The following is a 17,668-nucleotide window of genomic DNA, read 5'->3' as shown; positions in this document are numbered from 1 at the left end:
AACCTCCATCCCGCAGTTTTTATGGCTTCTTTTTTTTAACAGATTACTTACATACACAAGTTCAATGAACACATATAGCTCTGACAAAATTTTCAGAGACAACACAATGAATGGCTTATCTCTGGTTGGGCAACGCCCACCCCAGCCCACCCGTAGACACGCCCCTGTATGAAATTCGTTGTAAATGCAGGAGATGAACGATACAGAGAGATCAATAGTATTGACTATAGCAGTGTGAGACAAATGGAGTCCATATCCACTTCGAATACTGGGGGAAGGGGACCAAAGTGACCGTAACTTCTGGTAAGTGTCAATAATCGAGAACCTTACTGGTGAAATTTTGCTTTTTCAGTTAAAAAAAAAAACTAAATTGGTAATATTTTTATTGAGTTTAAAGTGACTGACAGTTCGTCGTTGAGAACGAACCACTTAAAACGTTTTAGTTTTGATCAAACTTCGTTTTCGAGACTTTTTTTTCTTGATAAAATAAGAAATATTAAAGACGAAGGCACCTCTGCTATTGGGTTAATTACCCTGTTTTGCTTTGTTTTTGAAAAAACTGACTCGTTCAGTTTATTCGATCCCTTATTTGTATGGTGAGTGATATTATTCGTTTCACTGTGACAATGCTTTCGACTACTGGGGAAAAGGAACAATGGTCACGGTTTCAACCGGTAAGACGTAATCACCAATGTCTGTAAGAATAATTATGTGCCATATTTCAAGTTTTGGCAAAGTGCATTTAGTAATCTGAAAACTGATTCAACCAGTATTCGCATTCCTTAAAATTTGTCAGGCAGCCTTGTATAAGAAACACTTCTTGATATCATTTCGAAATGTATCTCAAAATTTGTTCATAGGAAAAAATGTTCGGTAGCATTTCTAGTTGCCAACCGTTCAAAGTTGAAGCTTAAAATAATAAGCTACGGCAAACAATAGACAAAGTCGACCCAATTGTTAATGTCATGTCAAACAGATGTTCTTGTAGCACGTAGTTTTTCATGAACTTGATGACTACTGAGGAAAAGGCACGTTAACGGACATGGCTTCATCTGGTCAGATGGTTTAATGTGTCTGCTTTACACGTGTCTCTCTTATTTTCTGATATACTTTAATATATTGAATGTATCTAATGTATTTAGTATATTTTAGGCGTTAACTGCCTTTGACTGTTGCAATCAGCATTTAATTGGCTGGCACAATCTCCTTAAGAACCTTGAACTTTCTAATGTTAAAATGACATATCAGCCGTCCTCACACGCAAATTTTGGAATTGTTTAATGCGCCTTTAAAGGGGGAAAGGTATTTATAGATTATGCTGCTCTCCTTGAAAACACATTATTTTCTTAGTGCCACTCTACGTAGCCTAAAACGCATCTCTAACTTTGAAAATGAAATTTCATGTTAATCTAAGGACCTTATATTTTAAGCTGTCTCGAACCTTCTGTACGAAATAGTTTATGATGAATGTGGAGGCGGCATGTAGAAAACCGGTCTGCAGACAGTGTGTTTGAACGATGAAATGCTGAAATCTTTAAATGAAACAAAGTTTTTAATTATGGGAAAAGCAGAATGATCAAAGTGTCGTTGTGAAAGCGAATAAAATGTTTTGAGCTTCTCAGGCAAACAACTTTTATTTCGGAAAGCGACGTTATAGTCGAAGTATTAGGCGAAACAACGGACGCTGTGGATTTAACTTTTAAACTTCAAACCCTAACATAAAATCACTTAGGCCTATGTGCGATCAGTTGAAATAATCGGGTTTTGCACGGTGAATGATATGGCACCTCATACTGTGACTCGGCTTTCGATTATTGGGGAAAGGGAACAACGGTCACTGTTTCATCCGGTAAGGCTCGGTTCTTATTGTCGGATGTTTATTCATTTATTGGCTCACTTAGTTATTTATTATGTAGTGTATTTACTGTGTATTTTCCATTCAAAACTGCAGCATTCGTCTTAGATGTAATGGGCCTGTCTGTCCATTTGAACACCTCAAAATGCGTTCAAATTTTAAAATATTTTTCTAGTTGAATTGATAAGACAAAAAAATAGCTGATAAGGAGTCTCCAATTATGCTTAAAAAATCTAGCAAACAGAAGCAATTCACGTTACCTATTACGCCTCTGCTATCACGCGATTACTTGTTAAAATGGAATATTTTATAAATCTAAAATAATTAACTACTTGTAACAAACCTGTGGTATTCAATAATTGTCTGGTGGAGTTATACGGTACCAAATGAAGCGTGTTGTTATTAATATATTCTGCAGTTAATTCAAAACATATAAAATGTATTGCCTTGCAATTTTTAGCTCCTTTTCCCAGGTAAGATCTACAAATATTTCATGTATTTTTATAAGTCTTTTGAAGCTGCCCGTTTTCATATTGCGCCGTGGGCAATTAATGCGTTCAGTTTCAATTCGTTGACTTTGAGTTCAGTTCCTATGGTTAAGGGATAAAGATGAAATAACCACTCTAGTTAAGGATGTTAACATTTTAATTCAATTTAAACGTTGTGTGACTGGGCAATTGATTGCTGGGGTAGCAGCACGCTGATGGCCTAACAGAGCAAAGTGATAAGTAGAAATAAATGTTTTACCACTTCGAGATTTTTCGTTTCCTCCGTTTACACGAATGTGCACATTTCATTTCGTTTATTTATATATTAATATTTAATATTAATATTTTTTATTTATATATGTGGGTGTGGGTGTGTTTATAAATGTATAAATAATATATATATTCATTTACATAGGCTATTTGCCATGTACATTCGGTGTACATTAAACACGATATTTCTGATTTTTCCCAAGGTGTTCAGTCACCACCAAAGTCGATCTTTGGACTTTTGCCATGTGGCCCATCTTCAGGCGGGTTCTACACCATCGGATGCATGACATCTGGATTTTCGCCGGCCGATTCCGTCAACTTTAAGTGGACCGATGGCTCTGGGACCGCCTTGTCTGATATTGTCCAGTACCCCGCAGTTCAGAAAAATGGAGCATACACCAAAATCAGCCACGTGAATGTTAAAGCACAGGATTGGAAAGATCGGAAACCGTTCAAGTGCGTCGCGGAGGGTGCAGGAGTGATCAAAGAAACTATCTTGGAGCCAGCAAGTAAGTTTTTCTGTTTGTTTGTTTGTGTGTTTGTTTGTTTGTTTTTCTATTTTTAAACTGATGAATTCTATTTTCATCTGCTGTTAGCTTAACTTTTACATTACATAGGCTTTTAACTAATCAGTTACGTACACGTATTGTATTATATCGTATTGTATTCAGCTTACAAGTCCGTTTTCTAGCAGTCCAAGAGCGGTGTCTAAAAACCTTTCATTACTTATTTGTGGCTGTTGGAGCCTTAGCACTGATGCAGAACTGTCGTCGGCACAAAAAAAGCCACAGATAGCAATATTTAATCACTTTGATCAATTCCATGTATTAATTGTGTTAACAGTTACACCGATCTGAAAAAGAAAAAGAATGCCTCACAATGCACTTCTCTGATAGCAATCATATCTCTTAAACTGACGTTACACTAGTTTAATGTATAACATTTTCTTGGTACAATGAGCATATCTGGTTTAACATTAGCACAGAGACACACTATTACATCATTTAAATATAATAAATAGATAGATGTGTGTTTTCCATACACTTTTTTCTGTAAGAAGCCAAGCTCTCACACTAATGTAGCCTGTTACTTACATGGGCAGTTTTTCCTCCTACCCTTTCTCTTGATGCAAGTGTTTTGTGTCAGTAGCCATGTTATGCATGGATTTTCATGTTTCCATGGCAGGACACAGTTCTGATAGGTATCTCCACCTTTAATTGTTGTAATGGAATGTTTCGCAAAGAAAACACAAGTCTTCAGAATAGGACATTGTGTATTCTGTTAAGATCTAAATTGAGCCTAGAACAATGCCTGCTTGTGAGAATATAATTTATGTATTTCAGCACATGAGAAAACAATTACCCTTGCCTCAGAAGATAGAAAGTGTAAATTTATGTTCATAAACAGATTTTGGAGGTCTTCATACAGTCTGATGATGGGCCAAAACACAACGACAACAAAATACACAAACATTTACAAAAAACAAAAACTGTATATATAAATACAAAAACTATATATAAATATATATATATATATAAAATGGTTGAGTGAGCACATTGTCAGTAAGTTTAGAAAAAAGTTAGAGACCCTCCAGTTTATCTGCATAACCCATCTGTCCAGGCTTAATCCACATGTTAGAATATCAGCTCTGTCATTTTTGCCTTCGCTTCTTATCTGCATGTGTTTGTCAGTTGCCACAATAACCTGTAATCTTTTAACCTTTTCATTGTGATTCAGACAAAAAGATGGATTGGTGTCTCAGTGTACTGTGGCAACAAGCGGAACGGCTAACTCCAACTGCAGATTTTTTTTTAATTTGCTAGCTGCTGCTTACATATCTGTGTTTGTTTGTTTTTCAGCTGTGCACAAGCAGTCTGCATCTCTGTACCTAACAAATCCTTCTGAAACGGAGCTAGCTAAGGGAACAGCTACCTACGTCTGCTTAGCCAAAGATTTTTCTCCTAAAGAACACTCGTTTAAGTGGCTAAAAAACAATGAGGAGGTGACAGACAAAAAGTACATCTTTAGTACATCTATAAAAGAGGAAAAGAATGGAATGCACACCTTGTATACGGCTACTAGCGTTTTGCAACTCGATTCAAGTGCATGGAATTATCCAGCAACTCCTACAGTTAGGTGCGAGTTTAAACAACAGGACAAGACCTTGTTCAAAGAGGCTAAATCCTCAACCGGTGAGTGTACCCATATATTCATATTAAATGACAGTTTTAATTGTAACTTAGTAAAAATTAAAAAAATTTAATTGTTTGTTGAAACAAATGCACAATTTTGAAGGATCAAATAATACTTTTGGACTACTTAGAAAGTTGCTATGGACCTAAACTTGCCATTTCTTTATTTTTAATTCTTTAAGTAATAGGGGGAAATGCTCTCTGATGAAATTTACCTTGGATAATGGATGTATCATATGACAAACACAAATTTTGTTAATTACCAGTCAGATTTTCCTATCTAGATATATACATGTATGACATAACATATTTGTTGCCTTCATGCAGTTCACTGTGCCTGTGAACCCAAGATTGAAATCATTCCACCCACTGCTGAGGACATGCTGAAAGAGAAAGCTGGTTCTCTTAAATGTGTTGTCTCCGGCTGTCCTGTTATGGTGGATAAAATCACATGGAAATCTGGTGAAGATGTCCGTGTTTCTGATACTACACATGGCCAGGACTCAACAATTTCAACAACTCACATCTCCTATGAAGACTGGAATGCTTTAACATTCACATGTGAAGTTCACCACAAGGGATTCGTTAATCCTGAATCTTTAACATACCGGAGAGAAAACGGTAGGCCAGTGTTCTGTGTCTTGCACATCCTGAACTCTGTAGTTTGGAAGAAGATGATTCTCAGTAATATGGTCTTTTGATGGGGTAGATTTTGGTCCTTCTAGAAGGAAATGTATAGATATTAACTGTCTTCTCATGGTTTCAGGAGGAGAGTATCGCTGTCCCTCTGTTTACTTGCTTCCACCTCCAGAACAGACAAATGGCAAAGTGACCCTGATCTGCTATGTGAAACATTTCTTCCCAAGGGAGGTGGTTGTGTCTTGGCTTGTTAACGATGAACCTGTTGATAAAACACAGGAATACGAGCAGAAAACAACCAATGTGTTGCAGAGCAAAGGCCTCTTTTCAGTCTATGGCCAGCTTACATTTGACACTTCTCTTTGGGAGAAGGGCAATGTCTACACTTGTCAAGTGTACCATGAGACTGGTGAGACAGTGAGCATTACAACCAGAACCATTGACAAAAGCTCACAGAAATCTGCCTTGAATATGCCAAAGATCTGCAAAGATTCAGGAAATTAACACTGTGTGTTTGGTGACTGTGCTGACTCATGCTTAGTAGTGTTATGCTTTATGTGCGTTTGTGTGTGTGTGTGTGAGTGTCTGTGTGTGTGTGCGTGTGTGTATGTGATTCTTTTTTTTCTCCACAACTGTTTGAGTTGTGTCTTGGTGTCTCTCTGTAACAGCTTTGTGTGCTTTATTTGTTTAAATGCATAATTAACATTGAAACAATAATAAAAAGGAATCAAGCATATGTCCCCTGCAATTCGTAAATCAATTATTACATGTGTGTTTTGTGTCACTCCAAAAATGTAAGAAATGAGGTTAAATTTACACTTTAGAAGTTTAGAAGTTTAGTATGGCAGGGAATCACCTCAGTGAGGAAAAGTCATTTTATCACTGCAAAGACCAAGCACATTTTGATGCTCCATGTACCAGAACACAGTACTATAACCATTTAACCTGTATTGAATTGCATCTGAACAACATGATCTACAGGCATATTAGTCCAGTGTGGTCATTGTTTCCCCATGCATTTCCCTAGAATTATGCAGTTTAAATGAAATGATTACAGACTGCAGAGAAGAAATACTGAACACTAAACAGGAAGGGTGCAGGAAGATAACTGCAAAACATATATTATTAATTTCTGCTCAGTTTCTGTGTTTGTTTATGTGTTGTCATATTGACAGTGTCAGTGATGCTTTGTCTTGTGTTGATTTTGGGACCGATCAGTTCACTTCTGTCCATATTCACTCAGTTTCATTAAGTTTCTGCAAATAGGGATTTTGGTTCTGACTCACTGGAAACAAGCCAAGACACATTATATATGATACTACCACTTTCGTCCTTCTCCTAGCAAGTCACGGTCACTTTTGCATCTACAAAAGCAATTTTGAAAATCATTTAAAAAGTTCCTTCGTTGTAAATAGTACAGCCATACAACGAAATAATACTTTAAATATAAAATGTACACATTTAAATGTAAGTCCATAACCTTTTGTTTAACAATAGCAGCCCTCACCCTTTGAGGTGGGACTGAATCAGGTCAGTGTCATGATTCTCATTTTCATTATTACAGACCTGGGTTAGGAAAATGACACATCATGAGCTCACATGAGTCTTTCATTCAGTTAACCTATGATTACATTAGTGAATCAGTTTATGAACCAATTAATGGGTTATACTGAATTTTAATTAATAATTGGTTACACTGAAAAAAATGAGAAAATTCAATATACATTTGAGTATTTCATAATTATTAAATAAATCAACACTATCATATTTATAGTGACATTGGTGAAAAAAAGTGGAAGACAACAATAAATCTTTCATTTCAGTTCTAATTTAAATTGTTCAATTCAGTGCTTTGTAGACAAAGACATGACACAATGAACAATTTCAGAGGTGGATAGTTATTGATCTCATTACTTTAATCATATCACTTAAATACTAATTGTCTTTATTGTAACACCTATCTACCAAAGTGAAGAAACCATATGGTTTAAAAGAGGGGGCTTTGTGTGGTTCAGAAAATGTTCCTTTTCTTATGTGCAACTCCGCATTTGTTTTGCCAGAATGCCTTGTGCATGCTGAGGCTGCCTTCTGTGATCCTGGAGACACAGAGGACAACAATATGGCAAATACTGCTTTTACCTTCATCTTCCTCTTCCTCATTACCCTCTTCTACAGCATTGGAGCAACTATGATTAAGGTAAGAATCAAACCCAAACATGATCATCTTCTTTAAAGAATGTATCCAGTCAAGAGTGAATAAGAGTAAATTTAATGGGGGGTTCTTTTGTTTGTTTATTTTTTAGGTGAAATGACTCAAGAGTTTGAAGGTTCAACTCTTTCTCCCCACAAATTCTGTCTTTCTGTCAAGTGGACTGACTTTTATTCTTTGGTAGTATGACCGTCAGTTAATTTGAATTTTACTTCTGTAAATATTCACAGCCTTTCCTTAACAAACTTTTGTGTTCAATAAAGTTTTCTATAACTACAAAACACAAGACTGACTCTTTTAATTGATGCTGACATATTGTGCCTTTGAAATGCTCAGCTGCATAAATCAATATGTTTTTAAGGGTGTATGTGCATGTGTGGATGTGTGTGTGATGGTGAGTGATTATTTATGTTTGTGTTTGTGTTTGGGTTTGTGTTGCTGTTCATGGACAACAAATACTTTAGTTGATCTCGGCATGCAAGAGCCGACTTTTTTCATTATATGAGGAAAACACACCCTTATCTTTGTACGGAAGTCAGTTTATCTAATGTAACTTGGAGAGGTTCAATCAAAGCATAAAGAGTTTATCATATGAAATGTAAATTACATAATAGTACATGTGAAAATTTATAACGATCCATGCAAATGACAAACCTCATCCGGTGCAGGTGGCCTCAAATTCTGATTGTTACACATGTAGTGAAGTGTGGGGGTTTCCGTTCTGCCTTGGAGTGTATTTGTAGACTATTTTGGGAAAATCTGTTGCTTTCTGTTCACTGTTTCCATTTAATGTTTTCTGTGCTCACTGAAGCTTGTTCTGCACTCCTTCCTTTGCCCTTCATCTTTTTCCTCTGTAGAGCACACCTGAAACTACCGTAATGAAAATAGTCCCTAGTTTAACAACAGTGGCAATTGATTTTTTTTTTAAGATAAAGTTGAACCATATCTATCTGACATACAGCATACATACTAACCAGTGCCAGTTTTTAAATAAAATACATAAAAATTAATCTGTCCCTCTTTGTAAATTTTTAGTTGAGCCGGTGGTTGAGCCTAAGATCACACTGTGGAGCAAGTTTGTTGATGATTCGAAAGTACAGCTGATGTGCTCTCTGAATGCTTTTTACCCTGAAAATATTGACATAAAATGGGAAGAAAATGGACAACCTTCCAGAGCAGTTGTAACGGACACTAAGCTACAAACTCATGAAAGGAATGAGACATTATACAGCAAAAGCAGTAATATAGAGGTGAATTCAATGCAGTGGACTCAAGGAACAGAGTACACCTGTAAAGCAGATCACAAAAGCAAGCAATTCAGTGACTCAATCAGTTTGTGTAAAGGTAAGTGCTTTAAAATTAATAATTGTTTTTTAATTAATCAAGAAGCGGGCACGGTATAGATAACATTCAATAAAACTGAATACAGTTGAGTAGAACACAGTTACAAAATTAGGAAGGATATGCATCTGTCAATTCCTCTAAAACTGTCATAGAAAACTACCTATGAAAGTGTCCTGCGACATTAGCTTCCACGCAGCATGAAACTAAAATGGAATGCTTCAAATCATTGGTCTGGGTTTTGTTCTGAGCTTACAGAATGCTTTTCCTCTATCCATACGCAAATAAAATCACTAAGGCTGTTTTTTACATTAAGCAAAGATGATAAAGAAAGAGTAACAAAACACTTCCTATTTTAGTTCATCAGTTCTCCTCACCATCCATTGACATCAAGAGACCATCACTGCGGAATATTATGACACAGGAAAAAGTCACAGCTGCTTGTGTGGTGCATGCCCCATACGGCACTAAAGTTTCATGGCTTAAGAATGGACTTGAGGATAAGACATCAATCATGCACGCAAACAGTGAAACTCAAAGCATTATCAGCAACCTGACACTGTCCAAAAATAAATGGAATACACTGACAACTCTAACATGCAAAGCTGTGCATCCGTGTTTTAAAGAAGTACAGAAGACCATCACATTAAAAGGTCAGGCAGCCCGAATGCAACATACACTTGAGTCTCTCAAACAGAACAAAGTCAAACTTCAGAATCTGTCAAATGTGTGCAAATACACTGAAAACAAATTAACTGAATAATACTAATATCTGTGTTTTTTCATCTTTAGAATCTGTGAAGGAATCTCCTACAGTGGTGATCAGGAGGTCTTTCTCAGAGTTTCTGAAGAATAACAGTGCTATGTTGGAGTGCGTTGTGGGAAACATCTCCTCTGGTGAGGTCTCCATCACCTTCCAGGTCAACGGAGAAGATCATCCCGAAGCCCAGTATATAGATCTTTCTGAGTCCAATGAGCTGCACTCTTTAACCACACTATTTACTGTTCCTAATTCCAAATACCAAAAAAACAACCAGTTTACCTGCAAAGTTCTCAAAAGCCCAACCAGTGAATGGTTGTCCAGTCCCATTTCAAATTTGTTTGGTGAGAACTGTTTTCATATCTTTAATTGTGTCTCTTGGGCTTGCAAATGTTTTGAGTCTGTTTTACTATGTATGTACTGACTATTAGGCCAATTCTTATTTCTGGTAAACTTCACAAATGACAACTTGGGCAATTATGATGTGTTCCAGGTGATCCTGTTGTGGAACTCTCTGTGAAACCCAGTAGTGAGACACCAGGTTCTGAGTCCCAGAAACTTTTGTGCTCTGGAACAGGATTCAATCCAAAGATTAAATGGCTCTCAAAATCTGGGCAAAATATTGATGCAACCACTGAAATTACAATGGGCAAAGATGGACGTGTGACTATTACCAGTGAGGTTTCAGTAAAAAAGCAAGATTGGAACCAAGGGTCACAGTTCACCTGTGAGGTCAATGATCCTGACCTTCTGAAAACTATAAAGAAGGATATCAGTGTTTGTTCAGGTAATCCATGTCTGGATAATCAAAGAAATTTTACTTTTTTGTTATGGCTACACCATTCACACAAGTACCAGTGTTAAAGGACAAAAGAAAGATTTCTTTTCTAGTTAAAATTTTGAAACATGCTATTTCAGTTCATCAGTTCTCCTCACCATCCATTCACATTGAGAGACCATCACTGCGGAATATTATGACACAGGAAGAAGTCACAGCTGCTTGTGTGGTGCATGCCCCATACGGCACTAAAGTTTCATGGCTTAAGAATGGACTTGAGGATAAGACATCAATCATACATGCAAACAGTGAAACTCAAAGCATTATCAGCAACCTGACACTGTCCAAAAATGAATGGAATACACTGACAACTCTAACATGCAAAGCTGTGCATCAGTGTTTTAAAGTACAGAAGACCATCACATTAAAAGGTCAGGCAGCCCGAATGCAACATACACTTGAGTCTCTCAAACTGAACAAAGTCAAACTTCAGAATCTGTCAAATGTGTGCAAATACACTGAAAACAAATTAACTGAATAATACTAATATCTGTGTTTTTTCATCTTTAGAATCTGTGAAGGAATCTCCTACAGTGGTGATCAGGAGGTCTTTCTCAGAGTTTCTGAAGAATAACAGTGCTGTGTTGGAGTGCGTTGTGGGAAACATCTCCTCTGGTGAGGTCTCCATCACCTTCCAGGTTAACGGAGAAGATCATCCCGAAGCCCAGTATATAGATCTTTCTGAGTCCAATGAGCTGCACTCTTTGACCACACTGTTTACTGTTCCTAATTCCAAATACCAAAAAAACAACCAGTTTACCTGCAAAGTTCTCAAAAGCCCAACCAGTACGTGGCTGTCCAGTCCCATTTCAAATTTGTTTGGTGAGAACTGTTTTCATATCTTTAATTGTATCTCTTGGGCTTGCAAATGTTTTGAGTCTGTTTTACTATGTATGTACTGACTATTAGGCCAATTCCTATTTCTGGTAAACTTCACAAATGACAGCTTGGGCAATTATGATGTGTTCCAGGGGATCCTGTTGTGGAACTCTCTGTGAAACCCAGTAGTGAGACACCAGGTTCTGAGCACCAGAAACTTTTGTGCTCTGGAGCAGGATTCAATCCAAAGCTCCAATGGCTCCCAAAATCTGGGCAAAATATTGATGCAACCACTGAAATTACAATGGGCCAAGATGGACGTGTGACTATTACCAGTGAGGTTTCAATAAAAAAGCAAGATTGGAACCAAGGGTCACAGTTCATCCTGTGAGGTCAATGATCCTGACCTTCTGAAAACTATAAAGAAGGGTATCAGTGTTTGTTCAGGTAATCCATGTCTGGATAATCAAAGAATTTTCACTTTTTTGTTATGGCTACACCATTCACACAAGTACCAGTGGTAAAGGACAAAAGAAAGATTTCTTTTCTCGTTAAAATTTTGAAACATGCTATTTCAGTTCATCAGTTCTCCTCACCATCCATTCACATTGAGAGACCATCACTGCGGAATGTTATGACACAGGAAGAAGTCACAGCTGCTTGTGTGGTGCATGCCCCATACGGCACTAAAGTTTCATGGCTTAAGAATGGACTTGAGGATAAGACATCAATCATACATGCAAACAGTGAAACTCAAAGCATTATCAGCAACCTGACACTGTCCAAAAATGAATGGAATACACTGACAACTCTAACATGCAAAGCTGTGCATCAGTGTTTTAAAGTACAGAAGACCATCACATTAAAAGGTCAGGCAGCCCGAATGCAACATACACTTGAGTCTCTCAAACAGAACAAAGTCAAACATCAGAATCTGTCAAATGTGTGCAAATACACTGAAAACAAATTAACTGAATAATACTAATATCTGTGTTTTTTCATCTTTAGAATCTGTGAAGGAATCTCCTACAGTGGTGATCAGGAGGTCTTTCTCAGAGTTTCTGAAGAATAACAGTGCTGTGTTGGAGTGCGTTGTGGGAAACATCTCCTCTGGTGAGGTCTCCATCACCTTCCAGGTTAACGGAGAAGATCATCCCGAAGCCCAGTATATAGATCTTTCTGAGTCCAATGAGCTGCACTCTTTGACCACACTGTTTACTGTTCCTAATTCCAAATACCAAAAAAACAACCAGTTTACCTGCAAAGTTCTCAAAAGCCCAACCAGTGAATGGTTGTCCAGTCCCATTTCAAATTTGTTTGGTGAGAACTGTTTTCATATCTTTAATTGTATCTCTTGGGCTTGCAAATGTTTTGAGTCTGTTTTACTGTGTATGTACTGACTATTAGGCCAATTCCTATTTCTGGTAAACTTCACAAATGACAACTTGGGCAATTATGATGTGTTCCAGGTGATCCTGTTGTGGAACTCTCTGTGAAACCCAGTAGTGAGACACCAGGTTCTGAGCACCAGAAACTTTTGTGTTCTGGAACAGGATTCAGTCCAAAGCTCCAATGGCTCCCAAAATCTGGGCAAAATATTGATGCAACCACTAAAACTACAGTGGGCAAAGATGGACGGGTGACTGTGACCAGTGAGGTTTCAGTAAAAAAGCAAGATTGGTACCAAGGGTCACAGTTCACCTGTGAGGTCAATGATCCTGTCCTTGAGAAACCCATAAAAAAGATCATCAGTGTCTGCACAGGTAATTCCTAATACCCAAGTACTCAATAATTGTACAATTAACAAAACTGATTGTTTTCATGAAAAAGAGAGTCAAGAAAATTTCCATTTACATTTCCCGATGTTAAGCCACTATGTTAAAATTCCTTTGTCAAAACTGCAGTACACAGCACAAATGTGTGTGCACCTCAGGGGTGGGGCAAATAAAGTTGTGATAGGGTAACACTGCTTATGGACACAGAAGCTCCTCTTATTTAGGAATCCTGAAATGCGCTCCTTGGGGGCCACATTGTCTCTTATCATGTCTACCTATCACTGCGGTCTCTTTTAGCGGAAGAATCCGTAAATGTGTTTCAAGTCAAAAATCAGCCCGTAAGTTTGTGGTTAGGAAAACAACCATTAGGACTTTGTACCTCCAGGACTAGATTTGTTTAACCAAGTCTCTTGTCTACTTCACATTTAAACTTGTAAGATTTTTTTTTTTCTGTCCACAATACCTCCACATGCCACTCATCCTATTTTTCATGTCTCAGTGATTGCACCATCGTATCAGATGGCTGAGGTGTATCTGCTTGGTCCCTCTCTTGGTGATTTGCAATCTGGGAGTCAGGTACCTATTACTTGTCTGGTGATTGGACAGCACATAAGGGACTTTTCCATCGATTGGAGAGTGAACAACACCGCTACTTCAAAGGACAACATGACTACACAGCAACCCAAAAACCATGGCAATGGGACTGAGAGTGTGCAGAGCATCTTAAAGGTTCCAGCAAGCACATGGCATGCACATACTCCTATTTCCTGTGAGTTCAAACACTTCTGTTACAACAGAACGCTGGAGCGCAGCATCTCAAAATCTAAAAGTGAGTGACTCTACAGTAAAACTGATTTTCTGAACGCATTTACACTCATTCAGTAACATAGTAACTCTTTCTGCCTGTTATAATCACTCAGTAGCATGAAACAGACAGATTCTGCACTTTTATAATCACTCAGTGCCACAAAAATAGGACATTTGGCACTCGTTGATCCTTGTTGGCATGTTTTCACATTTTTCTGCAGATCCCAAGCGCCCAAGCCTTAAAATTATTAGACCCTCTGATGCTGATCTTGCAAGCTCCAGAGATGCCACTCTACTGTGCATCATCACAGGCTTTTTCCCTTCTGATGTCATTGTGAACTGGGAGCTGGATGGGAAGCGCCTAGAGAAGTCTCGATTCACCAACAGCCCTGTCAAATCAGACAATGCGAAAACAGCGTACTCCATGCACAGCACGCTGACATTACCAGCATCAGATCAACGTGAAGGCAATTACTCCTGTGTGGTTTCTCATGAGTCATCCAAGCAGCCAATCATTAGCACAGTTAACAATGTTTATGGTAGGTGCACACAAAGACACAATGTTCTTTCTTTGAATTTTTACTCACCAAATGCTTTTGTCTGTGCTTTTCTACATATTTTACAACGGTACCTAAATTTATATTTTCTGTCCGTCTTTTTTTTTGTAGCAAGGTAGAGACATGTATTATTGGAAGTCACATAATGTTTACATACCAGTGTATCTGGAATTGCAGCCTGAGTATTGACTTATTTTATCCACAGCACTTAGGCCAGCTGAGGCCATGCACAAGGTCTACTAACAACATGTTCTTTGGGAAAACTGATCCGAGAATGTTTTTTCAAGTGGGATTCTATCTGATAAAGACAATGTGTGATAGAATCAGTATAACTGCAGAGTATCACTCAAGCTACAGTATACTAAAAACAAAGATGTGATTATCAATAAACTTCCACTAACTACTAACACTCCTACATATCTCTATGGATTTTTTTGTCCTCTTTCTTCCTTGGCCACAATTGTCTCCCTTAATCTCTCTCTCCTCTTTTAGCCTCAGTGACTCCCTCCAGTCCCTCTGCAACTTTACTACAAGGTCCCGGGGAGCTGGTGTGTATGGCGTTTGGTTACAGTCCATCTGACATCACCATCACCTGGTTACTGAACAGCGACTTTGAGCAATCTGACTTCACTGTCAGCGACCCGGCAAAAGGGTCAGATGGAAAATTCATTGTGTATAGTCGCCTGCGTCTTCTGCCCTCAGATTGGGCACCTGGAGCAGTGTATACCTGCAGGATCAACCACACCACTGGCATTTTCTTATTCAATGTCTCCAAACCAGGTACCCGTCATTCTTCAATACAATAGATCTGCAGCAGTGTCACAAAAAATATAATTCCTTTAGGGAAAAAAAATTGAGCACTCTAATCATGTCATGATTGTGCCTTGTGACTGACTGTATGATTGTACTACCCTCACTCCATGTTCTAAATGGATAATAAATAATTAACATTGGATATACTTTCTTTTTTGAAGAAATCATTGAGGAGAGCATATACTTTGATGACAATAAGGCTGATGAGATCCTAAACGATACAGCAGAGGAAACCTGGAACTTGGCATGTGCCTTCCTCGTCCTCTTCTTTTTCTCTCTAATCTATGGATGCTCAGTAACACTGGTGAAGGTGAAGACTGCATGATCAAGTCACTTTATGAAGACTTGGTTAAATGCCCATTCAAGTAGTCCTCTGTTATGTTTCAACACCATCTGAATGTCTCAATTTGAGTATTTGTCTCATCCTCTGTCAACTATACTGTATACCTTAGAGTAGCTGTATTCTGCTCATGCCAATGCAATGTCCAGTGGGGCACCGTAAATGCACTTTTCATTTTAGGAGGAGCGAAGATAATCGTTAGTCATTGCATGAACTGGATTGTTGTTTATCAGTTAGCTGTAAGACAGTCCTTGCACTGATTTTCTAAGATTTTGATGTGCAGTCTTTTGCATTGCTTGCTTTTTATTTGATATTTGACAAATACAACTCGTCTGCCAGAAGTCTGCTGTCTGTCTCTTTAATTTTGCTCTAGAAAATTCTACATTTGAATTAAGCTTAAAAATGCAAACATTAGTAAATGTTAATATGGATCAGTGAGTTCAAAGGTGCAGCCAAAAAGACATCACGGAAAAATTAAATAGATTGTACAAGGTGTTAATGGTGTGTGTCATGGTTTTCCCTTTACAGCAAATTACAGCCAAGTGAAACATCCATTTCCATGAAACACCCATTTCTTTACACACTCCAAAACAAACACCTCATGTTTGTTTACATAAAGGTTTAATAATAAATGTTATGATTAACATTATTATCTGCCTTTTCTGGATGATTTCAGATTGTAAAGCAGAAAACAATACAGTCCAAAGAATTTAAGTTGAAGTTTGTGAAAGAACCCTTTGACAATTAGGAACTCATGAACTCTGAAATGCTGTCTAAACACAGTGGTTGATAATATTAAGTTTCAGAGGACAGTGTCTTGCACAGAACTAGTCTGAATGGGCCTCTTGAATCATATGAGGGGAACATGCTAATTGAAATTATGGTTTACGAAAATCTTTTTAGCTTATAGTTTGACCAGCCTGGCCTTCCACCTACAGCTAACTAGCTTCCCACTTTAGACACACTCAATCCCACATTTCTTACAGACTTATTTGTGTCAAAATTGACTGAAATGTATTTAAATTTGATGGATTCAGCAGCATGAGGTTCATTCAGATACCACAGATACCACCGCAATGGTTAACTGACTTTTTCAGTTTTGCACAGTTATATGGCTCATCAATACATCGGGCTCAATACCATCTTAAGCTCCTTTACATCAAGCTTTACATCAATTGAAAATGTGACATGGAAGTGATGTGCCAAGGTGTATAGATCCACTTGAACACAGTGTTGTTTGTTTTACCGGATTTGTTTTATGGACTTGTTATTTGCCACTGCAGAGTCCATTAAGGAATAAATGTAAAGGTCTTTCGTAGACCAACAGAGATCGATTGTCCGTGAGTTGGTTAGAAGGGGATACAAGGAAGAAAACACCAAGCGTAGAGACTCTGCTATCTTGTAACTGAACCTGCAGTTACATGGTATATCAATGCCACCACTCACTTCTCTTCCAGACTGCTCTGGATTCCTTCAGCTGAGCCAAAAAAAATCGCCAAACGTGGATCCCCAAGATCTACCAGTTCCAAGAGGATGAGCGACTACTCGATCTGCTGGCCACAGAAGCCTCCCACATTCCTGACAACAACACCATGCTTCCCTGGCATGGTCCCATAGAGCTAGAGCTGCCGTCCCATGAACAGGATCCCTGGCCCAGGTTTGTAGCCAAACCCAAGGCACAGATCTGTTCCACACCTGCTCCCTCGGAAACCTGGATTGTCTTCCAGGGTGACAAGAAATGAGGTAGAAACTTCTCCCGTACTACTCAGCTCCTTGGATCTATACTACTATGTAATAGGTTCAATACACCGGAGAAGCTGGAGCAACAGCAGTCTGCTGTTGACCTGGAGCCCACGGCCAGTCCAACACCGCTATCATTAAGGCCGAATAGCACTGGTGCTGGTTCCAGTCCCGGTCCAAGGAAAGGTGCCTCTAGAATGGCATCCAGCTCCAAGTACGCAAGAA

At 38.3% G+C, this 17,668-nt stretch overlaps 2 gene segments (V, D, J or C); both read left to right on the top strand.

The window, feature by feature from the left end:
* Window positions 1–619: 619 nt before the first annotated feature.
* LOC115819406 (Ig mu chain C region membrane-bound form-like) lies at window positions 620–6,008 on the top strand (the record flags this gene model as incomplete). The annotated part of the segment is given in 5 exon segments: window positions 620–674; window positions 2,817–3,122; window positions 4,473–4,805; window positions 5,133–5,426; window positions 5,572–6,008. Coding segments are annotated over 5 exon segments (1,365 nt in total), but the record flags the coding sequence as incomplete, so codon positions are not given.
* A 3,401-nt stretch (window positions 6,009–9,409) lies between these two features.
* On the top strand, window positions 9,410–17,445 carry LOC115819405 (Ig heavy chain C region, membrane-bound form-like). The segment is given in 7 exon segments: window positions 9,410–9,647; window positions 9,787–10,098; window positions 10,248–10,541; window positions 11,990–12,280; window positions 15,043–15,330; window positions 15,525–15,673; window positions 17,218–17,445. Coding segments are annotated over 7 exon segments (1,800 nt in total).
* Window positions 17,446–17,668: the final 223 nt, after the last annotated feature.

This window comes from Chanos chanos, chromosome 8, assembly GCF_902362185.1.
Source record: "Chanos chanos chromosome 8, fChaCha1.1, whole genome shotgun sequence".
Classification (NCBI taxonomy): domain Eukaryota; kingdom Metazoa; phylum Chordata; class Actinopteri; order Gonorynchiformes; family Chanidae; genus Chanos; species Chanos chanos.
This window is presented reverse-complemented; position numbering and strand designations above follow the sequence as displayed.